Below are 25,632 nucleotides of genomic sequence, written 5' to 3'. Positions count from 1 at the left end.
AAGTGCTGAGCTCGGGAGCTGGGGGGGTTCACTGTGTTTTTAAACATGTTTATTTTCTGATTCTCCCCCCGGATTTTCCTGGCTTTCCGAACCGCCGTCCAGCCAGAGGGGGGTTATTAGGAGGCCATGATGGGTAAAGACCAGGGGGGTAATTTGGCCAGAACACTGGGGTAACACCCCTACTCTTCTCGAGAGACACCCTGGGATTGTTAATGACCACAGAGAGTCAGGACCTCGGTTTGACATCTCATCCGCAGGACGGCGCCTGTTTACAGTCCAGTGTCCCCGTCACTATACTGGGGCATCAGGACCCACACAGACCGCAGGGTGAGAGCGCCCCCTGCTGGCCCCACTCACACCTCTCCCAGCAGCAGCCTCAGTGTTTTCCCAGGAGTCTCCCCTCCAGGTACTGGCCAGGCTCACCCCTGCTGGGCTCCAGTCTGGGCTGCCAGTGGTGAGTTACAGAGTGATACAGCTGCTGGCAAATTAACATTAAGCACTCTCCCCCTCCCCCTCCCCCCGGTGCTCAGAGCTAATCTCTCCTCTTCGCCTGAAGCCTATCTGCATCTCCCCAGTGGATCTGATCTGATCGCCTCTTTCCCCTGGCTCACCGCAGGGCTGGGCTTCCTGGAGTCTCGGGCGGCGCCCTCCCAGATCGAGGGACTCGAGTGGTGCTGGGTCACGTGCACACTGTTCCACATGACGGGTTCGACCGCCTGGAGAAGACTAGGCTTCAACAACAGGGCTGGGCGGCTTGTTCCCCCCTCCCACCCCTCTCTGTGTACAGTAGAGCCTCCTGTCCTGACTGGAGGAGCTCACCCAGCTGTGTCTGGAGAGAAGCCAGGGTATCGGCTTGTTCCCCCCTCCCGCCCCTCTCTGTGTACAGTAGAGCCTCCTGTCCTGACTGGAGGAGCTCACCCAGCTGTGTCTGGAGAGCAGCCAGGGTATCGGCTTGTTCCCCCCTCCCACCCCTCTCTGTGTACAGTAGAGCCCCCCCCCGTCCTCATGGGTTCTCTGTGCCCACAGTTTCGTAGAAGAGAGAAGTAACGAGATAATTCTAATCTCTCATCCTGTCTTCCTTCCTGAAAATGAGGGGCTGTTTCCACTGTACGTTTGTGCGTGCGTGCGTGTGAGAGACGGAGTATAAGATTAGAGAAATTAGATTCTAATTAGGGATTAGAGAAACATTCTTCCCTAAATTCAGAAATCTAGTCCCAGAATTCCCACACCTGCCAGAATCACAACGGGTCCCAAATCTACTGGGAGAGGGAGGAGGGAACTCAGTTGAACTGGCAGCCCAGTATGTGATCTCCTGTCCCAGCCTGAGGGACAGACAGTGAGCCTGTCTCTCAATAATAATAATACAGTGTGTGACCTCCTGTCCCAGCCTGAGGAACAGACAGTGAGCCTGTCTCTCAATAATAATAACACAGTGTGTGATCTCCTGTCCCAGCCTGGGGAACAGACAGTGAGCCTGTCTCTCAATAATAATAATACAGTGTGTGAACTCCTGTCCCAGCCTGAGGAACAGACACTGAGCCTGTCTCTCAATAATAATAATACAGTGTGTGATCTCCTGTCCCAGCCTGAGGAACAGACAGTGAGCCTGTCTCTCAGTAATAATAATACAGTGTGTGACCTCCTGTCCCAGCCTGAGGAACAGACAGTGAGCCTGTCTCTCAGTAATAATAATACAGTGTGTGACCTCCTGTCCCAGCCTGAGGAACAGACAGTGAGCCTGTCTCTCAATAATAATAATACAGTGTGTGATCTCCTGTCCCAGCCTGAGGAACAGACAGTGAGCCTGTCTCTCAATAATAATAATACAGTGTGTGATCTCCTGTCCCAGCCTGAGGAACAGTGACCCTGTCTCTCAATAATAATAATACAGTGTGTGATCTCCTGTCCCAGCCTGAGGAACAGACAGTGACCCTGTTTCTCAATAATAATAATACAGTGTGTGATCTCCTGTCCCAGCCTGAGGAACAGACAATGAGCCTGTCTCTCAATAATAATAATCCAGTGTGTGATCTCCTGTCCCAGCCTGAGGAACAGACAGTGAGCCCGTCTCTCAATAATAATAATACAGTGTGTGATCTCCTGTCCCAGCCTGAGGAACAGACAGTGAGCCCGTCTCTCAATAATAATAATACAGTGTGTGATCTCCTGTCCCAGCCTGAGGAACAGACAGTGAGCCTGTCTCTCAATAATAATAATACAGTGTGTGATCTCCTGTCCCAGCCTGAGGAAGAGACAGTGAGCCTGTCTCTCAATAATAATAATAATACAGTGTGTGATCTCCTGTCCCAGCCAGAGGAACAGACAGTGAGCCTGTCTCTCAAAAATAATAATACAGTGTGTGATCTCCTGTCCCAGCCTGAAGAACAGTGAGCCTGTCTCTCAGTAATAATAATACAGTGTGTGACCTCCTGTCCCAGCCTGAGGAACAGACAGTGAGCCCGTCTCTCAATAATAATAATACAGTGTGTGACCTCCTGTCCCAGCCTGAGGAACAGACAGTGAGCCTGTCTCTCAGTAATAATAATACAGTGTGTGACCTCCTGTCCCAGCCTGAGGAACAGACAGTGAGCCTGTCTCTCAATAATAATAATACAGTGTGTGATCTCCTGTCCCAGCCTGAGGAACAGACAGTGAGCCTGTCTCTCAATAATAATAATACAGTGTGTGATCTCCTGTCCCAGCCTGAGGAACAGTGACCCTGTCTCTCAATAATAATAATACAGTGTGTGATCTCCTGTCCCAGCCTGAGGAACAGACAGTGACCCTGTTTCTCAATAATAATAATACAGTGTGTGATCTCCTGTCCCAGCCTGAGGAACAGACAATGAGCCTGTCTCTCAATAATAATAATCCAGTGTGTGATCTCCTGTCCCAGCCTGAGGAACAGACAGTGAGCCTGTCTCTCAATAATAATAATACAGTGTGTGATCTCCTGTCCCAGCCTGAGGAACAGACAGTGAGCCCGTCTCTCAATAATAATAATACAGTGTGTGATCTCCTGTCCCAGCCTGAGGAACAGACAGTGAGCCTGTCTCTCAATAATAATAATACAGTGTGTGATCTCCTGTCCCAGCCTGAGGAAGAGACAGTGAGCCTGTCTCTCAATAATAATAATAATACAGTGTGTGATCTCCTGTCCCAGCCAGAGGAACAGACAGTGAGCCTGTCTCTCAAAAGTAATAATACAGTGTGTGATCTCCTGTCCCAGCCTGAAGAACAGTGAACCTGTCTCTCAATATTAATAATACAGTGTGTGATCTCCTGTCCCAGCCTGAGGAACAGTGAGTCTGTCTCCCAATAATGCTCCAGCCGCCTACAGTCTATGTCAATATTGTATGACATCTCTGTTGTAAATGTCTGTAGATTTTATATTATTTTATTTTTTGTTTTGTGCTAATTTGATTATTTTTATCTGCTTTGGCAACACTGATTGTACCTATCGGTCATGCTAATAAAGCCCCTTGAATTGAATTGAGCTAAGTATAAGAGATATATATATATATGATTATATATAAGAGAGAGAAGGTGGTTCTGCAGCAGCAGAGCTGGTGTCGAGACAGGTGGAGGACACTGGCGATCATGAAACAGGGTTGTCGCAGGTGGAAGTTGCTTCACTTGAACGACAGTGGGACGACCCGTGACCTTCCGACTCCACTTTCACAGAGCGCACTTGCCCCAGCAGCAGGTCAGTGTGAAGAGGGCAGGCCCGTCCCAGGCTCGGGCCCCGGCCTCCCCCCCTCGCCGACCGCATCTCACATCCTGCTGGGGGGCGGGGGGGGTGACTCGGCTTCCGGAGGAAGCCTCTGGTGTGCCGTGTGCGTCAGGCTGGCTGGCTGAGGTGGAAGTGCATTGTGGGTTCGCATCTTAACGAGGGCGCCGGCCAATCGCGGCGCGGTGCAGGGAGGAGGGGGACACACGCGTGTGATCTGCACCTGTGGTGGGACGACAAGAGGCCGACACACACACACACACACCCCAGGCAAACAGCGGCTCCACTCCTCGCCCCCCAGGGGCTTCCTGCGCAGGAACGGGCTGTTTCCTCCTCACGAGCAGCGGGTCTGCCGCAGATCTTCCTGTTGTGCGAGGAGACACTCCGCCCGGCCGTGGCCCAGGATGACGATGATAAGCCCAGAAGTGCCCCATCGTATCACAAAACGCCCCTTTTCGCGCCCACACACACACACACCATTTGCACCCCTCCATGCTGAATTTGCCCCCATCTACAGTTGATTCGAACCCTCTTCACAGATTTTGCACCCCTCTAGATACGACTTGCACACATTCACACAATTTGTACCCATCTACATATACATCTTGTTCCCCACCCCCACCCCTCTCTGTGTATAGTATAGCTGTCCTGACTGGAGGAGCTCACCCAGCTCTGTCTGGAGAGAGGCCAGGGTATCAGCTTGTTCCCCCCTCCCACCCCTCTCTGTGTACAGTAGAGCCTCCTGTCCTGACTGGAGGAGCTCACCCAGCTCTGTCTGGAGAGAAGCCAGGGTATCAGCTTGTTCCCCCCTCCCACCCCTCTCTGTGTACAGTAGAGCCTCCTGTCCTGACTGGAGGAGCTCACCCAGCTCTGTCTGGAGAGAAGCCAGGGTATCAGCTTGTTCCCCCCTCCCACCCCTCTCTGTGTACAGTAGAGCCTCCTGTCCTGACTGGAGGAGCTCACCCAGCTGTGTCTGGAGAGAAGCCAGGGTATCAGCTTGTTCCCCCCTCCCACCCCTCTCTGTGTACAGTAGAGCCTCCTGTCCTGACTGGAGGAGCTCACCCAGCTGTGTCTGGAGAGAAGCCAGGGTCTCGGCTTGTTCCCCCCTCCCACCCCTCTCTGTGTACAGTAGATGCTCCTGTCCTGACTGGAGGAGCTCACCCAGCTGTGTCTGGAGAGAAGCCAGGGTATCGGCTTGTTCCCCCCTCTGTGTACAGAAGACCCCCCGCTGACACAATAAGACGACAACAGATCGAGTAACTGTGTATATATATTCTCACAAGGTATATTCATCACATTCCTCAGTAACAAAGTGGACGACGACAGAGGTTCGCAGTAACACTAACACACAGAGAACAGGGGTCAGGCACAGGACGAAGCTACATGTTCGAACCTACAGCAATCACAGGGGTCTGGGGAGCTCGACTACGGGACAGCGTCCCAGCATGCAGTGCTGCTGCGCCCCCCCGCAGCAGGAGAGGCGCAGGCATAAGAAACACTTGAGAACGAGGGGTCTGTAGAAATCAGGCACCAGTGAGAGAGGAGAGGGGAGAGGGGACAGTCTGCAGCCCTGTCCCACGGCAAGCCCAAGGTCACGGGTCCACAACCGGGGGTCCCCTAGACGCCCCTAAAACCGACCCCCAGCGAGACAGGAAAGATACTTCATGTGTGAGCGGGCTGCGGACTGGCTCAGCTGCAGGGACAGGCGATTCGGGATGGGGGTCACGGTCAGGACAGGTCGGGGGGTCAGTGCAGTGAGGGGGATTGTGGGATAGGCTGCCCCCCACCCACCGCGTTCCAACAGCAGCGTCAGAGAGGGTCGGAGGTCTGGAGGTTCTGTTGGGCTGGGCCGGGCCGGGCTGGGCCTGCCCATTAGCCCATGCGGGTGGGCTTCCCAGTCACCTGTATCAGGAGAGAAGAGAGAGAGACTGTCACACCTGGAGGGGATCAGACTGCTGCACTGTCACACCTGGAGGGGATCAGACTGCTGCACTGTCACACCTGGAGCGGATCAGACTGCTGCGCACTGGGAGTCTGACTGACAGCACTGTCACACCTGGAGGGGATCAGACTGCTGCACTGTCACACCTGGAGGGGATCAGACTGCTGCGCACTGGGAGTCTGACAGCACTGTCACACCTGGAGGGGATCAGACTGCTGCACTGTCACACCTGGAGGGGATCAGACTGCTGCACTGTCACACCTGGAGCGGATCAGACTGCTGCGCGCTGGGAGTCTGACTGACAGCACTGTCACACCTGGAGGGGATCAGACTGCTGCACACTGGGAGTCTGACAGCACTGTCACACCTGGAGCGGATCAGACTGCTGCGCACTGGGAGTCTGACTCACAGCACTGTCACACCTGGAGCGGATCAGACTGCTGCGCACTGGGAGTCTGACAGCACTGTCACACCTGGAGCGGATCAGACTGCTGCGCACTGGGAGTCTGACTGACAGCACTGTCACACCTGGAGCGGATCAGACTGCTGCGCACTGGGGGTCTGACAGCACTGTCACACCTGGAGCGGATCAGACTGCTGCGCACTGGGAGTCTGACTGACAGCACTGTCACACCTGGAGCGGATCAGACTGCTGCGCACTGGGAGTCTGACTGACAGCACTGTCACACCTGGAGCGGATCAGACTGCTGCGCACTGGGAGTCTGACTGACAGCACTGTCACACCTGGAGCGGATCAGACTGCTGCGCACTGGGAGTCTGACTGACAGCACTGTCACACCTGGAGCGGATCAGACTGCTGCGCACTGGGGGTCTGACAGCACTGTCACACCTGGAGCGGATCAGACTGCTGCGCACTGGGAGTCTGACTGACAGCACTGTCACACCTGGAGCGGATCAGACTGCTGCACACTGGGAGTCTGACTGACAGCACTGTCACACCTGGAGCGGATCAGACTGCTGCGCACTGGGAGTCTGACTGACAGCACTGTCACACCTGGAGCGGATCAGACTGCTGCACACTGGGAGTCTGACTGACAGCACTGTCACACCTGGAGCGGATCAGACTGCTGCGCACTGGGAGTCTGACTGACAGCACTGTCACACCTGGAGCGGATCAGACTGCTGCGCACTGGGAGTCTGACTGACAGCACTGTCACACCTGGAGCGGATCAGACTGCTGCGCACTGGGAGTCTGACAGCACTGTCACACCTGGAGCGGATCAGACTGCTGCGCACTGGGAGTCTGACAGCACTGTCACACCTGGAGCGGATCAGACTGCTGCGCACTGGGAGTCTGACTGACAGCACTGTCACACCTGGAGCGGATCAGACTGCTGCGCACTGGGAGTCTGACAGTACTGTCACACCTGGAGCGGATCAGACTGCTGCGCACTGGGAGTCTGACAGCACTGTCACACCTGGAGCGGATCAGACTGCTGCACACTGGGAGTCTGACTGACAGCACTGTCACACCTGGAGCGGATCAGACTGCTGCGCACTGGGAGTCTGACAGCACTGTCACACCTGGAGCGGATCAGACTGCTGCACACTGGGAGTCTGACTGACAGCACTGTCACACCTGGAGCGGATCAGACTGCTGCACACTGGGAGTCTGACAGCACTGTCACACCTGGAGCGGATCAGACTGCTGCACACTGGGAGTCTGACAGCACTGTCATACCTGGAGCGGATCAGACTGCTGCGCACTGGGAGTCTGACAGCACTGTCACACCTGGAGCGGATCAGACTGCTGCACACTGGGAGTCTGACAGCACTGTCACACCTGGAGCGGATCAGACTGCTGCGCACTGGGGGTCTGACTGACAGCACTGTCACACCTGGAGCGGATCAGACTGCTGCGCACTGGGAGTCTGACTGACAGCACTGTCACACCTGGAGCAGATCAGATTGCTGCACACTGGGAGTCTGACAGCACTGTCACACCTGTAGCGGATCAGACTGCTGCGCACTGGGAGTCTGACAGCACTGTCACACCTGGAGCGGATCAGACTGCTGCGCACTGGGAGTCTGACAGCACTGTCACACCTGGAGCGGATCAGACTGCTGCGCACTGGGAGTCTGACTGACAGCACTGTCACACCTGGAGCGGATCAGACTGCTGCGCACTGGGAGTCTGACTGCACTGTCACACCTGGAGCGGATCAGACTGCTGCGCGCTGGGAGTCTGACAGCACTGTCACACCTGGAGCGGATCAGACTGCTGCGCACTGGGAGTCTGACTGACAGCACTGTCACACCTGGAGCGGATCAGACTGCTGCGCACTGGGAGTCTGACTGCACTGTCACACCTGGAGCGGATCAGACTGCTGCGCACTGGGAGTCTGACAGCACTGTCACACCTGGAGCGGATCAGACTGCTGCACACTGGGAGTCTGACTGACAGCACTGTCACACCTGGAGCGGATCAGACTGCTGCGCACTGGGAGTCTGACAGCACTGTCACACCTGGAGCGGATCAGACTGCTGCACTGACACACCTGGAGGCGGTCAGACCTGTGCGCCCCCTGCTGGCCTGCGTACCTGCACGATGTTGACCCCGGTCAGCCTCTCGATGGTCTCGGGCAGCCTGGTCATGATGTCCAGCACCTCCCCGGTCAGCTTGCTGGCCCCCACGTCCCCGCCGCCGCTGGACACCATGGTGATCTTCTGGGTCTTGGACAGCGGCTTGGTGATCTCCTCCGCCATCTGCAGGCGGGAGGGGGAACTGGGTCAGTCTGCGTCCTGCACCGGGGGAGAGCCCAGCCCCCCGCCTGCCCCCTGAACTGAGCCCAGCCCCCCGCCTGCCCCCTGAACTGAGCCCGGCCCCCCGCCTGCCCCCTGAACTGAGCCCAGCCCCCCCCGCCTGCCTCCTCAACTGAGCCCAGCCCCCCACCTGCCCCCTGAACTGAGCCCAGCCCCCCCCGCCTGCCTCCTGAACTGAGCCCGGCCCCCCGCCTGCCCCCTGAACTGAGCCCAGCCCCCCGCCTGCCCCCTGAACTGAGCCCAGCACACCGCCTGCCCCCTGAACTGAGCCCGGCCCCCCGCCTGCCCCCTGAACTGAGCCCGGCCCCCCGCCTGCCCCCTGAACTGAGCCCGGCCCCCCGCCTGCCCCCTGAACTGAGCCCGGCCCCCCGCCTGCCCCCTGAACTGAGCCCGGCCCCCCGCCTGCCCCCTGAACTGAGCCCGGCCCCCCACCTGCCCCCTGAACTGAGCCCGGCCCCCCACCTGCCCCCTGAACTGAGCCCGGCCCCCCACCTGCCCCCTGAACTGAGCCCAGCACACCGCCTGCCCCCTGAACTGAGCCCGGCCCCCCACCTGCCCCCTGAACTGAGCCCAGCACACCGCCTGCCCCCTGAACTGAGCCCAGCACACCGCCTGCCCCCTGAACTGAGCCCAGCACACCGCCTGCCCCCTGAACTGAGCCCGGCCCCCCGCCTGCCCCCTGAACTGAGCCCAGCCCCCCGCCTGCCACCTGAACTGAGCCCGGCCCCCCACCTGCCCCCTGAACTGAGCCCGGCCCCCCACCTGCCCCCTGAACTGAACACCATCTTCCCCCCCTCACCAGGGGCAGTTTCTCCAGTAGCATGTCCCCCATCGCCCCTCCCCCCTCTCCTGCCCCCTGCCCCCCCTCACCAGGGGCAGTTTCTCCAGCGGCATGTCCACCATCGCCCCTCCCCCCTCTCCTGCCCCCTGCCCCCCCTCACCAGGGGCAGTTTCTCCAGCAGCATGTCCACCATCGCCCCTCCCCCCTCTCCTGCCCCCTGCCCCCCCTCACCAGGGGCAGTTTCTCCAGCAGCATGTCCACCATCGCCCCTCCCCCCTCTCCTGCCCCCTGCCCCCCCTCACCAGGGGCAGTTTCTCCAGCAGCATGTCCACCATCGCCCCCTCCTTGTACTGGTTGAAGGCCTCGGCCTTCTTGGCCATCTGCTCCGCCTCGGCTCTGCCCTTCGCCTCCACTGCAAAGGCCTCGGCGTCGCCCTTGATCTGAGAGAGAGGAGGCACAGCGGGGCATGAGAGACAGGAGGCACAGCGCGGGCGGGAGAGAGAGGAGAGACCGACAGACGTGAGAGAGGAGAGACAAGGGAGAGGAGGCACAGCAGGGTGCGAGAGAGGAGAGAGACAGGAGACACGAGAGTATGAGACAGAAAAAGAGGAGATCAGAGACTCACCCTGATGGACTCTGCTTCGGCCTCTGCCTGCATGATGAGCTGGAGCCTGGAGAGGGAGACAGGAGAGAGAGAGGAGAGAGACAGGAGAGGGACAGGGAGAGGAGAAGAGGAGAGAGATCAGCTCCTCGGACACAGAACTGGACGACTCTCCTGTCGATAGACTGACGCTCGTCCTCTGTCCACTGAGTCTGCACCCAGGTCAACCCTGAGGGGTCTGAGTGGGTCTCACACAGGAAGTGATACCAGCCCAGGGGTCACACACACACACACACAGGAAGTGATACCAGCCCAGGGGTCACACACACACACAGGAAGTGATTCCCAGCCCAGGGATCACACACACACAGGAAGGGATACGAGCCCAGGGGCCCCACACACACACAGGAAGTGATACCAGCCTAGGGGCCCCACACACACACACACAGGAAGTGATACCAGCCTAGGGGCCCCACACACACACACAGGAAGTGATACCAGCCTAGGGGCCACACACACACACACACACACACAGGAAGTGATACCAGCCTAGGGGTCTCACACACACACAGGAAGTGATACCAGCCCAGGGGCCACACACACACACAGGAAGTGATTCCCAGCCCAGGGGTCTCACACACACACACACAGGAAGTGATACCAGCCTAGGGGCCACACACACACACACACACACAGGAAGTGATACCAGCCTAGGGGCCACACACACACAGGAAGTGATACCAGCCTAGGGGTCTCACATACACACACACAGGAAGTGATACCAGCCTAGGGGCCACACACACACACAGGAAGTGATTCCCAGCCCAGGGGTCACACACACAGGAAGTGATACCCACCCCAGGGGCCACACACACACACAGGAAGTGATACCAGCCTAGGGGCCACACACACACACAGGAAGTGATTCCCAGCACACACACACACACACACACAGGAAGTGATACCAGCCTAGGGGTCACTCACACAAAGGAAGTGATTCCCGGCCCAGGCCCCCACACCCCCCCACACACACACACCCTCACCTCTCGGCCTCGGCCAGCTTCACCAGCCGGTACTTCTCGGCCTCGGCAGGCTTCTTGACTGTGGCCTCCAGCTCCCTCTCCTTGCGGACGATCTCCTGCTCCTGCAGCATGATCTGCTGGGCGCGCTCGATCACCTGGACCTGCATCTTCTCCTCCTCGATCCGCTGCTTCGTCTTCGCCACCTGACAGAGAGAGAGAGAGACACTCCAGTACATGAACACTGCACTGAGAGAGAGAGGGGTTCATACACACACACTGACTGGACACTCCAGTACATGAACACTGCACTGAGAGAGAGAGGGGTTCACACAGACACACTGACTGGACACTCCAGTACATGAACACTGCACTGAGAGAGAGAGGGGTTCACACAGACACACTGACTGGACACTCCAGTACATGAACACTGCACTGAGAGAGAGAGAGAGGGGTTCATACAGACACACTGACTGGACACTCCAGTACATGAACACTGCACTGAGAGAGAGAGAGAGAGGGGTTCATACAGACACACTGACTGGACACTCCAGTACATGAACACTGCACTGAGAGAGAGAGAGGGGTTCATACAGACACACTGACTGGACACTCCAGTACATGAACACTGCACTGAGAGAGGGATTCATACAGACACACTGACTGGACACTCCAGTACATGAACACTGCACTGAGAGAGAGGGGGGTTCATACAGACACACTGACTGGACACTCCAGTACATGAACACTGCACTGAGAGAGAAAGGGGTTAAGGGACAGACCTGCAGCTGGTAAGCCAGGTCAGACTCAGCCTTCTTGGTGTTGACCTCGATGTCGTAGGTGGCCTTCTTCAGCTCGTAGTCTCTTTGGGCCTTGGCCATCTCAATCTCATTGACATACTGGGCCGACACCTTCTCCTGCATCGCATGGGCCTCCTGCAGGGGGCGATAGAGAGACACAGATGACTGAGCCTGTCTCTCAGCAATAATAATAATCCAGTGTGTGATCTCCTGTCCCAGCCTGAGGAACAGTGAGCCTGTCTCTCAATAATAATAATCCAGTGTGTGATCTCCTGTCCCAGCCTGAGGAACAGACAGTGAGCCTGTCTCTCAATAACAATAATACAGTGTGTGATCTCCTGTCCCAGCCTGAGGAACAGACAGTGAGCCTGTCTCTCAATAATAATAATACAGTGTGTGATCTCCTGTCCCAGCCTGAGGAACAGACAGTGAGCCTGTCTCTCAATAATAATAATCCAGTGTGTGATCTCCTGTCCCAGCCTGAGGAACAGACAGTGAGCCTGTCTCTAAATAATAATAATACAGTGTGTGATCTCCTGTCCCAGCCTGAGGAACAGACAGTGAACCTGTCTCTCAATAATAATAATACAGCATGTGATCTCCTGTCCCAGCCTGAGGAACAGACAGTAAGCCTGTCTCTCAATAATAATAATAATAATAATAATAATAATAATAATAATACAGTGTGTGATCTCCTGTCCCAGCCTGAGGAACAGACAGTGAGCCTGTCTCTCAATAATAATAATAGTGTGTGATCTCCTGTCCCAGCCTGAGGAACAGACAGTGAGCCTGTCTCTCAATAATAATAATCCAGTGTGTGATCTCCTGTCCCAGCCTGAGGAACAGACAGTGAGCCTGTCTCTCAATAATAATAATACAGTGTGTGATCTCCAGTCCCAGCCTGAGGAACAGACAGTGAGCCTGTCTCTCAATAATAATAATACAGTGTGTGATCTCCTGTCCCAGCCTGAGGAACAGTGAGTCTGTCTCTCAATAATAATAATACAGTGTGTGATCTCCTGTCCCAGCCTGAGGAACAGACAGTGAGCCTGTCTCTCAATAATAATAATACAGTGTGTGATCTCCTGTCCCAGCCTGAGGAACAGACAGTGAGCCTGTCTCTCAATAATAATAATCCAGTGTGTGATCTCCTGTCCCAGCCTGAGGAACAGACAGTGAGCCTGTCTCTAAATAATAATAATACAGTGTGTGATCTCCTGTCCCAGCCTGAGGAACAGACAGTGAGCCTCTCTCTCAATAATAATAATACAGTGTGTGATCTCCTGTCCCAGCCTGAGGAACAGACAGTGAGCCTGTCTCTCAATAATAATAATCCAGTGTGTGATCTCCTATCCCAGCCTGAGGAACAGACAGTGAGCCTGTCTCTCAATAATAATAATACAGTGTGTGATCTCCTGTCCCAGCCTGAGGAACAGACAGTGAGCCTGTCTCTCAACAATAATAATACAGTGTGTGATCTCCTGTCACACCCTGAGGAACAGACAGTGAGCCTGTCTCTCAATAATAATAATACAGTGTGTGATCTCCTGTCCCAGCCTGAGGAACAGTGAGCCTGTCTCTCAATAATAATAATACAGTGTGTGATCTCCTGTCCCAGCCTGAGGAACAGTGAGTCTGTGTCTCAATAATAATAATACAATGTGTGATCTCCTGTCCCAGCCTGAGGAACAGACAGTGAGCCTGTCTCTCAATAATAATAATACAGTGTGTGATCTCCTGTCCCAGCCTGAGGAACAGTGAGCCTGTCTCTCAATAATAATAATACAGTGTGTGATCTCCTGTCCCAGCCTGAGGAACAGACAGTGAGCCTGTCTCTCAATAATAATAATACAGTGTGTGATCTCCTGTCCCAGCCTGAGGACCAGACAGTGAGCCTGTCTCTCAATAATAATAATCCAGTGTGTGATCTCCTGTCCCAGCCTGAGGAACAGACAGTGAGCCTGTCTCTCAATAATAATAATACAGTGTGTGATCTCCTGTCCCAGCCTGAGGAACAGACAGTGAGCCTGTCTCTCAATAATAATAATACAGTGTGTGATCTCCTGTCCCAGCCTGAGGAACAGACAGTGAGCCTGTCTCTCAACAATAATAATACAGTGTGTGATCTCCTGTCCCAGCCTGAGGAACAGTGAGCCTGTCTCTCAATAATAATAATACAGTGTGTGATCTCCTGTCCCAGCCTGAGGAACAGACAGTGAGCCTGTCTCTCAATAATAATAATACAGTGTGTGATCTCCTGTCCCAGCCTGAGGACCAGACAGTGAGCCTGTCTCTCAATAATAATAACACAGTGTGTGATCTCCTGTCCCAGCCCGAGGAACAGACAGTGAGCCTCCTGTGCTGAGCTGCAGTGTCTCTGCCCCGCAGACAGGGGGCGCTGTGTCTGGACTCACCTTGATGACGGCGTCCCTCTTGGCCATCGCCTCGCCGATGCGGGCATCTTTCTGCACCTGCGCGGTACGAGCCTTCCCCAGAGAGTGCAGGTAGTCCTGAGTGAGAGAGTGAGCGTGTGAGGGGGTTACAGGGAGTGAGAGGGTTAGTGAGAGAGGGAGACAGTGAGAGGGTTAGTGAGAGAGGGAGACAGTGAGAGAGGGAGACAGTGAGAGGGAATGAGAGAGGGAGACAGTGAGAGGGTTAGTGAGAGAGGGAGACAGTGAGAGGGAATGAGAGAGGGAGACAGTGAGAGAGGGAGACAGTGAGAGGGAATGAGAGAGGGAGACAGTGAGAGGGAATGAGAGAGGGAGACAGTGAGAGGGTTAGTGAGAGAGGCAGACAGTGAGAGGGTTAGTGAGAGAGGGAGACAGTGAGAGGGTTAGTGAGAGAGGGAGACAGGGAGAGGGAATGAGAGAGGGAGACAGGGAGAGGGTTAGTGAGAGAGGGAGACAGGGAGAGGGTTAGTGAGAGAGGGAGACAGGGAGAGGGTTAGTGAGAGAGGGAGACAGTGAGAGAGGGAGACAGTGAGAGAGGGAGACAGTGAGAGAGGGAGACAGTGAGAGAGGGAGACAGTGAGAGGGTTAGTGAGAGAGGGAGACAGTGAGAGGGAATGAGAGAGGGAGACAGTGAGAGGGAATGAGAGAGGGAGACAGTGAGAGGGAATGAGAGAGGGAGACAGTGAGAGGGAATGAGACAGGGAGACAGTGAGAGGGTTAGTGAGACAGGGAGACAGTGAGAGGGTTAGTGAGAGAGAGAGACAGTGAGAGGGAATGAGAGAGGGAGACAGTGAGAGGGAATGAGAGAGGGAGACAGTGAGAGGGTTAGTGAGACAGGGAGACAGTGAGAGGGAATGAGAGAGGGAGACAGTGAGAGGGAATGAGAGAGGGAGACAGTGAGAGGGAATGAGAGAGGGAGACAGTGAGAGGGAATGAGAGAGGGAGACAGGGAGAGGGAATGAGAGAGGGAGACAGGGAGAGGGAATGAGAGAGGGAGACAGGGAGAGGGTTAGTGAGAGAGGGAGACAGTGAGAGGGTTAGTGAGAGAGGGAGACAGTGAGAGGGAATGAGAGAGGGAGACAGTGAGAGAGGGAATGAGAGAGGGAGACAGGGAGAGGGTTAGTGAGAGAGAGAGATAGTGAGAGGGAATGAGACAGGGAGACAGGGAGAGGGTTAGTGAGAGAGGGAGAGGGTTAGTGAGAGAGGGAGACAGGGAGAGGGAATGAGAGAGGGAGACAGTGAGAGGGAATGAGAGAGGGAGACAGTGAGAGGGTTAGTGAGAGAGGGAGACAGGTAGAGGGTTAGTGAGAGAGGGAGACAGGGAGAGGGTTAGTGAGAGATGGGGGTAAGGAGAGACACTGACCTGGTCATCATGCACGTCCTTCAGGGTGTAGCTGACCACGCTGATGCCCATGTTGACCAGGTCAGAGGACGCCACCTTGAAGACCTGCTCCGAGAACTTCTTCCGGTCCTTGTAGATCTCCTGCAGGGCGAGACGGAGCGCTCAGGCCACAGGGGGGCGCCAGCGCTCAGCTGGAGGGAGTTTCCCTGGACAGGACAGCAGTCCATCACAGGGCACACACACACACCCCTTGGACAGGACACCAGTCCATCACAGGACACACTCACACACCCCCTGGACAGGACACCAGTCCATCACAGGACACACTCACACACTCCCTGGACAGGACACCAGTCCATCACAGGACACACACACACACACCCTGGACAGGACTCCAGTCCATCACAGGACACACACACACACACCCTGGACAGGACACCAGTCCATCACAGGACACACTCACACACCCCCTGGACAGGACACCAGTCCATCACAGGACACACTCACACCCTGGACAGGACACCAGTCCATCACAGGACACACACACACACACCCTGGACAGGACACCAGTCCATCACAGGACACACACACACACACCCTGGACAGGACGCCAGTCCATCACAGGACACACTCACACACCCTGGACAGGACGCCAGTCCATCACAGGACACACTCACACACCCTGGACAGGACACCAGTCCATCACAGGACACACTCACACACCCCCTGGACAGGACACCAGTCCATCACAGGACACACTCACACACCCCCTGGACAGGACACCAGTCCATCACAGGACACACTCACACCCTGGACAGGACACCAGTCCATCACAGGACACACACACACACCCCCTGGACAGGACACCAGTCCATCACAGGACACACACAGACACCGGGGACAGGACACCAGTCCATCACAGGACACACACACAGAACCATATTTCCCAGAAGCATGTTTCAGGACTGTGGGAGGAAACCCAAGGATAACTGCACCGAACACGCAAACTCCACACAGACAGCACCCCAGGGGCTGAGCTCAGCCACCACACTGCTCCCTGAACTCATTTTCACTGCTGCCCAAGAAGTAAAAATGGCAGCCCAGCTAGAGCAGAGGGAGTCAGTCAGACAGGAGTCAGGAGGTCAGTCGCTGTATCTGCCATGTGACCAGGGGGGCTGTACCTCCACAGTCATGTGACCAGGGTGTCTTCAGGGGACAGTGTGTCAGTACCTCCACAGTCATGTGACCAGGGTGTCTGCAGGGGACAGTGTGCCTGTACCTCCACAGTCATGTGACCAGGGTGTCTGCAGGGGACAGTGTGCCTGTACCTCCACAGTCATGTGACCAGGGGGACAGTGTGCCTGTACCTCCACAGTCATGTGACCAGGGTGTCTGCAGGGGACAGTGTGCCTGTACCTCCACAGTCATGTGACGAGGGTGTCTGCAGGGGACAGTGTGTCAGTACCTCCACAGTCATGTGACCAGGGTGTCTGCAGGGGACAGTGTGCCTGTACCTCCACAGTCATGTGACCAGGGTGTCTGCAGGGGACAGTGTGCCTGTACCTCCACAGTCATGTGACGAGGGTGTCTGCAGGGGACAGTGTGTCTGTACCTCCACAGTCATGTGACCAGGGTGTCTGCAGGGGACAGTGTGCCTGTACCTCCACAGTCATGTGACCAGGGTGTCTGCAGGGGACAGTGTGCCTGTACCTCCACAGTCATGTGACCAGGGTGTCTGTACCTCCACAGTCATGTGTGCCATGATGGCTCTCTGGTGGCCCTCCAGAGTCTCCAGGGCGATATGGGTAATTTCCTGCTCCGACTTCCCCATGAACATCTGACAGGCGGCAGCGAGCATCTCCTTGTTCTGTCCCTGAATCTTCACCTGCACCCCGAGAGAGACAGGGGGGTCAGAGGTCAGCACTGTGACACACTCACCCCGAGAGAGACAGGGGGGTCAGAGGTCAGCGCTGTCACACACACACTCCGAGAGAGACAGAGGGGTCAGAGGTCAGCACTGTCACACACACTCACTCCGAGAGAGACAGAGGGGTCAGAGGTCAGCGCTGTCACACACACACTCACTCCGAGAGAGACAGAGGGGTCAGGGGTCAGCGCTGTCACACACACACTCACTCCGAGAGAGACAGAGGGGTCAGAACTCAGCGCTGTCACAGAGAGACAGGGGGGTCAGAGGTCAGAACTGTCACACACACACTCCGAGAGAGACAGAGGGGTTAGAGGTCAGCGCTGTCACACACACACTCACTCCGAGAGAGACAGAGGGGTCAGGGGTCAGCGCTGTCACACACACACTCACTCCGAGAGAGACAGAGGGGTCAGAACTCAGCGCTGTCACAGAGAGACAGGGGGGTCAGAGGTCAGCGCTGTCACAGAGAGACAGGTGGGTCAGAGGTCAGCGCTGTCGAGAGAGCAAGACAGAGGAGTCAGAGGCTCCTACCTGGGCGATGCCTGTCACAGAGATGGGAACCCCATGGCGTGTGTATACCTTATCACTCTTCACGTTCAGGGTCAGCGTGTTGAGGGAGATCCTGCCAGGACACACAGACACACCTGAGCCCGGAGTGTGGGAGTGTGTGCAGTGTGTGTTACCTCTGGATCTGCTGGACACAGGGAGTGTGTGTAGTGTGTGTACTGTGTGTACTGTGTGTAGTGTGTGCAGTGTGCAGTGTGTGTAGTGTGTGTACTGTGTGTTACCTCTGGATCTGCTGGACACAGGGAGTGTGTGTACTGTGTGTAGTGTGTGTTACCTCTGGATCTGCTGGACACAGGGAGTGTGTGTAGTGTGTGTACTGTGTGTAGTGTGTGTAGTGTGTGCAGTGTGCAGTGTGTGTAGTGTGTGTACTGTGTGTTACCTCTGGATCTGCTGGACACAGGGAGTGTGTGTAGTGTGTGTACTGTGTGTTACCTCTGGATCTGCTGGACACACGGCACCACAAACACTCTCCCTCCTGCGATCATCAGGGGAGGAGACCGACAGAAGCCTGGAACACAGACAGAGGGGTTCACTGGGGCACCCCAACACTGTCCACACTGGACACCCCAACACTGTCCACCCCAATCCCCCCTCACTGTTCACACTGGACACCCCAATCCCCCTACACTGTCCACACTGGTCACCCCAACACTGTCCACACTGGCCACCCCAACACTGTCCACCCCAATCCCCCCTCACTGTTCACACTGGACACCCCAATCCCCCTACACTGTCCACACTGGTCACCCCAACACTGTCCACACTGGCCACCCCAACACTGTCCACCCCAATCCCCCCTCACTGTTCACACTGGACACCCCAACACTGTCCACACTAGACACCCCAATCCCCCCTCACTGTTCACACTGGACACCCCAACACTGTCCACACTGGACACCCCAATCCCCCTCACTGTCCACACTGGACACCCCCTCACTGTCCACACTGGACACCCAATCCCCCTCACTGTCCACACTGGACACCCCAACACTGTCCACACTGGACACCCCAATCCCCCCTCACTGTCCACACTGGACACCCCAACACTGTCCACCCCAATCCCCCTCACTGTCCACACTGGACACCCCCTCACTGTCCACACTGGACACCCCAACACTGTCCACACTGGACACCCCCTCACTGTCCACACTGGACACCCCAATCCCCCTCACTGTTCACACTGGACACCCCAACACTGTCCACACTGGACACCCAATCCCCCTCACTGTCCACACTGGCCACCCCAACACTGTCCACACTGGCCACCCCCTCACTGTCCACACTGGCCACCCCCTCACTGTCCACACTGGACACCCCAATCCCCCCTCACTGTTCACACTGGACACCCCAACACTGTCCACACTGGACACCCCAATCCCCCTCACTGTCCACACTGGACACCCCAACACTGTCCACACTGGACACCCCCTCACTGTCCACACTGGACACCCCAACACTGTCCACACTGGACACCCCCTCACTGTCCACACTGGACACCCAATCCCCCTCACTGTCCAAACTGGACACCCCAACACTGTCCACACTGGACACCCCAATCCCCCTCACTGTCCACACTGGACACCCCAACACTGTCCACACTGGCCACCCCCTCACTGTCCACACTGGACACCCCCTCACTGTCCACACTGGACACCCCAATCCCCCCTCACTGTCCACACTGGACACCCCCTCACTGTCCACACTGGACACCCCAATCCCCCTCACTGTCCACACTGGACACCCCCTCACTGTCCACACTGGACACCCCCTCACTGTCCACACTGGCCACCCCAATCCCCCCTCACTGTCCACACTGGACACCCCCTCACTGTCCACACTGGACACCCCAATCCCCCTCACTGTCCACACTGGACACCCCCTCACTGTCCACACTGGACACCCCCTCACTGTCCACACTGGACACCCCAATCCCCCTCACTGTCCACACTGGACACCCCAACACTGTCCACACTGGACACCCCAATCTCCCCTCACTGTCCACACTGGACACCCCAACACTGTCCACACTGGCCACCCCAATCCCCCCTCACTGTCCACACTGGTCACCTGGTCTCCTCTGGGGGCGCTGGGGTTTGGGGGAGACCTACCTGAAACCACCATGGCTTCATTGGGGCCGCAGGTGTAGAACATGGTGAGGAGAGGGGGTACACACACAGCGACAGCTGGGGGACAGAGAGAGAGAAGACAGAGTCACCCCACTTCATCCAGAGAGGAGACTGGAGTCCCGGGGCGCACACACACACACAGCAGAGCGGCTTCAACAACAGGGCTGGGCAGCTTGTTCCCCACCCCCACCCCTCTCTGTGTACAGTAGAGCCTCCTGTCCTGACTGGAGGAGCTCACCCAGCTGTGTCTGGAGAGAAGCCAGGGTATCAGCTTGTTCCCCCCTCCCGCCCCTCTCTGTGTACAGTAGAGCCTCCTGTCCTGACTGGAGGAGCTCACCCAGCTGTGTCTGGAGAGAAGCCAGGGTATCAGCTTGTTCCCCCCTCCCACCCCTCTCTGTGTACAGTAGAGCCTCCTGTCCTGACTGGAGGAGCTCACCCAGCTGTGTCTGGAGAGAAGCCAGGGTATCAGCTTGTTCCCCCCTCCCGCCCCTCTCTGTGTACAGTAGAGCCTCCTGTCCTGACTGGAGGAGCTCACCCAGCTGTGTCTGGAGAGAAGCCAGGGTATCAGCTTGTTCCCCCCTCCCGCCCCTCTCTGTGTACAGTAGAGCCCCCTGTCCTGACTGGAGGAGCTCACCCAGCTGTGTCTGGAGAGAAGCCAGGGTATCAGCTTGTTCCCCCCTCCCACCCCTCTCTGTGTACAGTAGAGCCTCCTGTCCTGACTGGAGGAGCTCACCCAGCTGTGTCTGGAGAGAAGCCAGGGTATCAGCTTGTTCCCCCCTCCCGCCCCTCTCTGTGTACAGTAGAGCCTCCTGTCCTGACTGGAGGAGCTCACCCAGCTGTGTCTGGAGAGAAGCCAGGGTATCAGCTTGTTCCCCCCTCCCGCCCCTCTCTGTGTACAGTAGAGCCCCCTGTCCTGACTGGAGGAGCTCACCCAGCTGTGTCTGGAGAGAAGCCAGGGTATCGGCTTGTTCCCCCCTCCCACCCCTCTCAGCAGGTCTGTTTTCCTCTCAGCGATCGAAACCAGAAGGGAACCGGGCTCAGCCTCAGGGAAGGGGGAACTTTACACAAAGAGTGGTGGGTGTCTGGAGCGGGGGGGGGGGGGGGGGTGCTCAAACGAGGTCTGCCTGAACCCCCACAGTGTCAGACAGGAGCCCCCAGTCCTGCAGAGGCGCCCCCTGTTTCTCTCACTCACACACACAGCTACTGTACTCAGAGCCACACAGAAATACCCTCCCCTCCTGCCCTCTGGTGAGTGTTACAGATCCAGGGAGAACTACTTCCTGCAGGCCGTCAGAGTACTGAACTCTGACCTCTGACCCCGCTACTGACCAGCCCCGCCCCCTCACTGGAGCCCAGCAGGGGTGAGAATGGATTGATGCATCAAACGTTTTCCTTGCTTGAGCGTTTCCGCCCCCACCTCAACGGCACTACAAGGAGGGAGCACTACTAGACGCGCATTTTTGCACGGACGAAACGCATCGCCTCGTTGTGAAAGGCGCTATATACAGGTCCGTCCATAACCAGAAATCCCCTTTCATCTATCTGCTCATAGCGGCAATTAGAGCCGCAATTTAACCGGATTAAAACAATCTGAAAGGATCGCCCTTCCCCCATTGACAGGACTGGTGTTGCTGGAAATGAAAACACCACCACCAGCAGCGCCACCCGGTCCGAACCGCCCCGCGGGCTCTGTTTGGACCCCAAACAGAAGGGGCGGTTCCGCTCGGCGGGGGACACAGAACCCCCCCAAAACAAAATTGTTTTAACTCCTTTTTTTGAGCGAATTTGTCTTGCGGAATGAAGATAAGTAAATGTGTTGTTTACAGTCTATGTCAATATTTTCCATACAGTAAATGTCTGTAGATGTTATTTGACTTTGATTCTGTGTTTTGTTCCACGTTAATTTGATTATTTTCATCTGCTTTTGGCAACACTGATTGTACCCAGCGGCCATGCCAATAAAGCCCCTTGAATCGAGAGAGGAGGTGGGGTGGGGACACGGAGACGCCGAGCCCCGTCTATCGATCCGAATCTATCGATCCGGGTGCGATCAGGAAGCTTCTTTAAAAACAATCCTGCTTTTTTTCTCCCCCAGCTCGGCCTCGCCGATCGGGATACAGCCGCCCGGTGGGGGGTTGATGTATTTATTGACGAGGTGTTTGTTTGTTTGTTTGTGTATCTGGTGTGGGCGCCCCGCTGTCACCCCCCACCCCCACCAGCGGGTCCGATCCGGTCCGGACGGGGCCAGATCGCGGAGAGACGTGTTTCCACACCGAGCCTGTGTTCACAAGCCCCGATCGCACGTCTCCGCACACACACACACAGACACACACTGATCTGATCTGATTTTGACCACAACCTACCGGGGTTGTTTATTCTGATCAAACTCCCTCCCTCCTCCCCCCCCGGGAGAGCCGATCTCACCTGGAGCCGAGAAGAGCTGCTGGGCGCCGGGAGCTCAGGACGGGGTGATCTCTCCGTGTGTGTGTGAGTGTTTCTGTTTTATTGTTTCCTTTCCCCTTGTTTTCAAGCTGGCTGCTCCGCCTTGGTCGCTGCGCTGCTCGGCCTCGCCCTCCCGTCGCGGTCTCTTCCGCTTCCGCCGCCGCGGCCACGCCCACTTCCGGCAGCCCAGGCTGGGCGCCCCCACCTGTCTCCTCCGTCTCCCCCGCTCCGGCGCCCCCTGCCGGCCCGGAAGACCCGGCGCGACTGTTACAGACTGCAGTCTATACTGTCTGTGTCCAGGCTGCGGTCACTGAGCCTGTCCTCTCTGGACAGCCAGGTCTGTCTGTGTCCAGGCTGTGGTCACTGAGCCTGTCCTCTCTGGACAGCCAGGTCTGCCTGTGTCCGGTGTCTGTGTCCAGGCTGTGGTCACTGAGCCTGTCCTCTCTGGACAGCCAGGTCTGTCTGTGTCCAGTGTGTGTGTCCAGGCTGTGGTCACTGAGCCTGTCCTCTTGGGACAGCCAGGTCTGCCTGTGTCCGGTGTCTGTGTCCAGGCTGTGGTCACTGAGCCTGTCCTCTTGGGACAGCCAGGTCTGCCTGTGTCCGGTGTCTGTGTCCAGGCTGTGGTCACTGAGCCTGTCCTCTCTGGACAGCCAGGTCTGTCTGTGTCCAGTGTGTGTGTCCAGGCTGTGGTCACTGAGCCTGTCCTCTTGGGACAGCCAGGTCTGCCTGTGTCCGGTGTCTGTGTCCAGGCTGTGGTCACTGAGCCTGTCCTCTCTGGGCAGCCAGGTCTGCCTGTGTCCGGTGTCTGTGTCCAGGCTGTGGTCACTGAGCCTGTCCTCTCTGGACAGCCAGGTCTGCCTGTGTCCAGTGTGTGAGTCCAGGCTGTGGTCACTGAGCCTGTCCTCTCTGGGCAGCCAGGTCTGTCTGTGTCCAGTGTGTGAGTCCAGGCTGTGGTCACTGAGCCTGTCCTCTCTGGACAGCCAGGTCTCCCTGTGTCCAGTGTGTGTGTCCAGGCTGTGGTCTCTGAGCCTGTCCTCTCTGGACAGCCAGGTCTGCCTGTGTCCAGTGTGTGAGTCCAGGCTGTGGTCACTGAGCCTGTCCTCTCTGGACAGCCAGATCTGCCTGTGTCCAGTGTGTGTGTCCAGGCTGTGGTCACTGAGCCTGTCCTCTCCGGACAGCCAGGTCTGCCTGTGTCCAGTGCGTGTGTCCAGGCTGTGGTCACTGAGCCTGTCCTCTCTGGGCAGCCAGGTCTGCCTGTGTCCAGTGTGTGTGTCCAGGCTGTGGTCACTGAGCCTGTCCTCTCCGGACAGCCAGGTCTGCCTGTGTCCAGTGCGTGTGTCCAGGCTGTGGTCACTGAGCCCGTCCTCTCCGGGCAGCCAGGTCTGCCTGTGTCCAGTGTGTGTGTCCAGGCTGTGGTCACTGAGCCTGTCCTCTCCGGACAGCCAGGTCTGTCTGTGTCCAGTGTCTGTGTCCAGGCTGCGGTCACTGAGCCCGTCCTCTCCGGGCAGCCAGGTCTGCCTGTGTCCAGTGTCTGTGTCCAGGCTGTGGTCACTGAGCTTGTCCTCTCTGGGCAGCCAGATCTGCCTGTGTCCAGTGTGTGTGTCCAGGCTGTGGTCACTGAGCCTGTCCTCTCTGGGCAGCCAGATCTGCCTGTGTCCAGTGTGTGTGTCCAGGCTGTGGTCACTGAGCCTGTCCTCTCCGGACAGCCAGGTCTGTCTGTGTCCAGTGTCTGTGTCCAGGCTGCGGTCACTGAGCCCGTCCTCTCCGGGCAGCCAGGTCTGCCTGTGTCCAGTGTCTGTATCCAGGCTGTGGTCACTGAGCTTGTCCTCTCTGGGCAGCCAGATCTGCCTGTGTCCAGTGTGTGTGTCCAGGCTGTGGTCACTGAGCCTGTCCTCTCCGGACAGCCAGGTCTGTCTGTGTCCAGTGTCTGTGTCCAGGCTGCGGTCACTGAGCCCGTCCTCTCCGGGCAGCCAGGTCTGCCTGTGTCCAGTGTCTGTGTCCAGGCTGTGGTCACTGAGCTTGTCCTCTCTGGGCAGCCAGATCTGCCTGTGTCCAGTGTGTGTGTCCAGGCTGTGGTCACTGAGCCTGTCCTCTCTGGGCAGCCAGGTCTGCCTGTATCCAGGCTGTGGTCACTGAGCCTGTCCTCTCTGGACAGCCAGGTCTGCCTGTGTCCGGTGTCTGTGTCCAGGCTGTGGTCACTGAGCCTGTCCTCTCTGGGCAGCCAGGTCTGTCTGTGTCCAGTGTGTGAGTCCAAGCTGTGGTCACTGAGCCTGTCCTCTCTGGACAGCCAGGTCTGCCTGTGTCCAGTGTGTGTGTCCAGGCTGTGGTCACTGAGCCCGTCCTCTCTGGGCAGCCAGGTCTGCCTGTGTCCAGTGTGTGTGTCCAGGCTGTAATCACTGAGCCTGTCCTCTCCGGACAGCCAGGTCTGTCTGTGTCCAGTGTCTGTGTCCAGGCTGCGGTCACTGAGCCCGTCCTCTCCGGGCAGCCAGGTCTGCCTGTGTCCAGTGTCTGTGTCCAGGCTGTGGTCACTGAGCCTGTCCTCTCTGGGCAGCCAGGTCTGCCTGTATCCAGGCTGTGGTCACTGAGCCTGTCCTCTCTGGACAGCCAGGTCTGCCTGTGTCCGGTGTCTGTGTCCAGGCTGTGGTCACTGAGCCTGTCCTCTCTGGGCAGCCAGGTCTGTCTGTGTCCAGTGTGTGAGTCCAGGCTGTGGTCACTGAGCCTGTCCTCTCTGGACAGCCAGGTCTGCCTGTGTCCAGTGTCTGTGTCCAGGCTGTGGTCACTGAGCCTGTCCTCTCTGGGCAGCCAGGTCTGTCTGTGTCCAGGCTGTGGTCACTGAGCCTGTCCTCTCTGGGCAGCCAGGTCTGCCTGTGTCCAGTGCGTGTGTCCAGGCTGTGGTCACTGAGCCTGTCCTCTTGGGACAGCCAGGTCTGCCTGTGTCCAGTGCGTGTGTCCAGGCTGTGGTCACTGAGCCTGTCCTCTCTGGACAGCCAGGTCTGTCTGTGTCCAGGCTGCGGTCACTGAGCCTGTCCTCTCTGGGCAGCCAGGTCTGCCTGTGTCCAGTGCGTGTGTCCAGGCTGTGGTCACTGAGCCTGTCCTCTCTGGACAGCCGGGTCTGCCT

General features: G+C 57.1%; 1 protein-coding gene across 1 annotated transcript; it reads right to left on the bottom strand.

Annotated features, from left to right (window-relative positions):
- Positions 1-4,982: 4,982 nt before the first annotated feature.
- Positions 4,983-22,681, bottom strand: LOC138242980 (flotillin-1). The gene is made up of 13 exons (XM_069198448.1): positions 22,497-22,681; positions 20,055-20,129; positions 18,379-18,454; positions 17,911-18,001; positions 17,191-17,334; positions 15,471-15,590; positions 14,072-14,167; positions 11,640-11,792; positions 10,882-11,063; positions 9,863-9,908; positions 9,540-9,677; positions 8,235-8,399; positions 4,983-5,632 (listed from the first exon to the last, which is right to left on the bottom strand). The coding sequence occupies exons 2-13, from the start codon at positions 20,095-20,097 to the stop codon at positions 5,603-5,605; spliced, it is 1,284 nt and encodes a 427-aa protein (XP_069054549.1). The 5' UTR covers positions 20,098-20,129; positions 22,497-22,681; the 3' UTR covers positions 4,983-5,602.
- Positions 22,682-25,632: the final 2,951 nt, after the last annotated feature.

This window comes from Lepisosteus oculatus, chromosome 14 (assembly GCF_040954835.1).
Source record: "Lepisosteus oculatus isolate fLepOcu1 chromosome 14, fLepOcu1.hap2, whole genome shotgun sequence".
NCBI lineage: Eukaryota > Metazoa > Chordata > Actinopteri > Semionotiformes > Lepisosteidae > Lepisosteus > Lepisosteus oculatus.
Note: the sequence above shows the minus strand (reverse complement) of the source record. Positions and strands in the feature narration are given on the sequence as shown.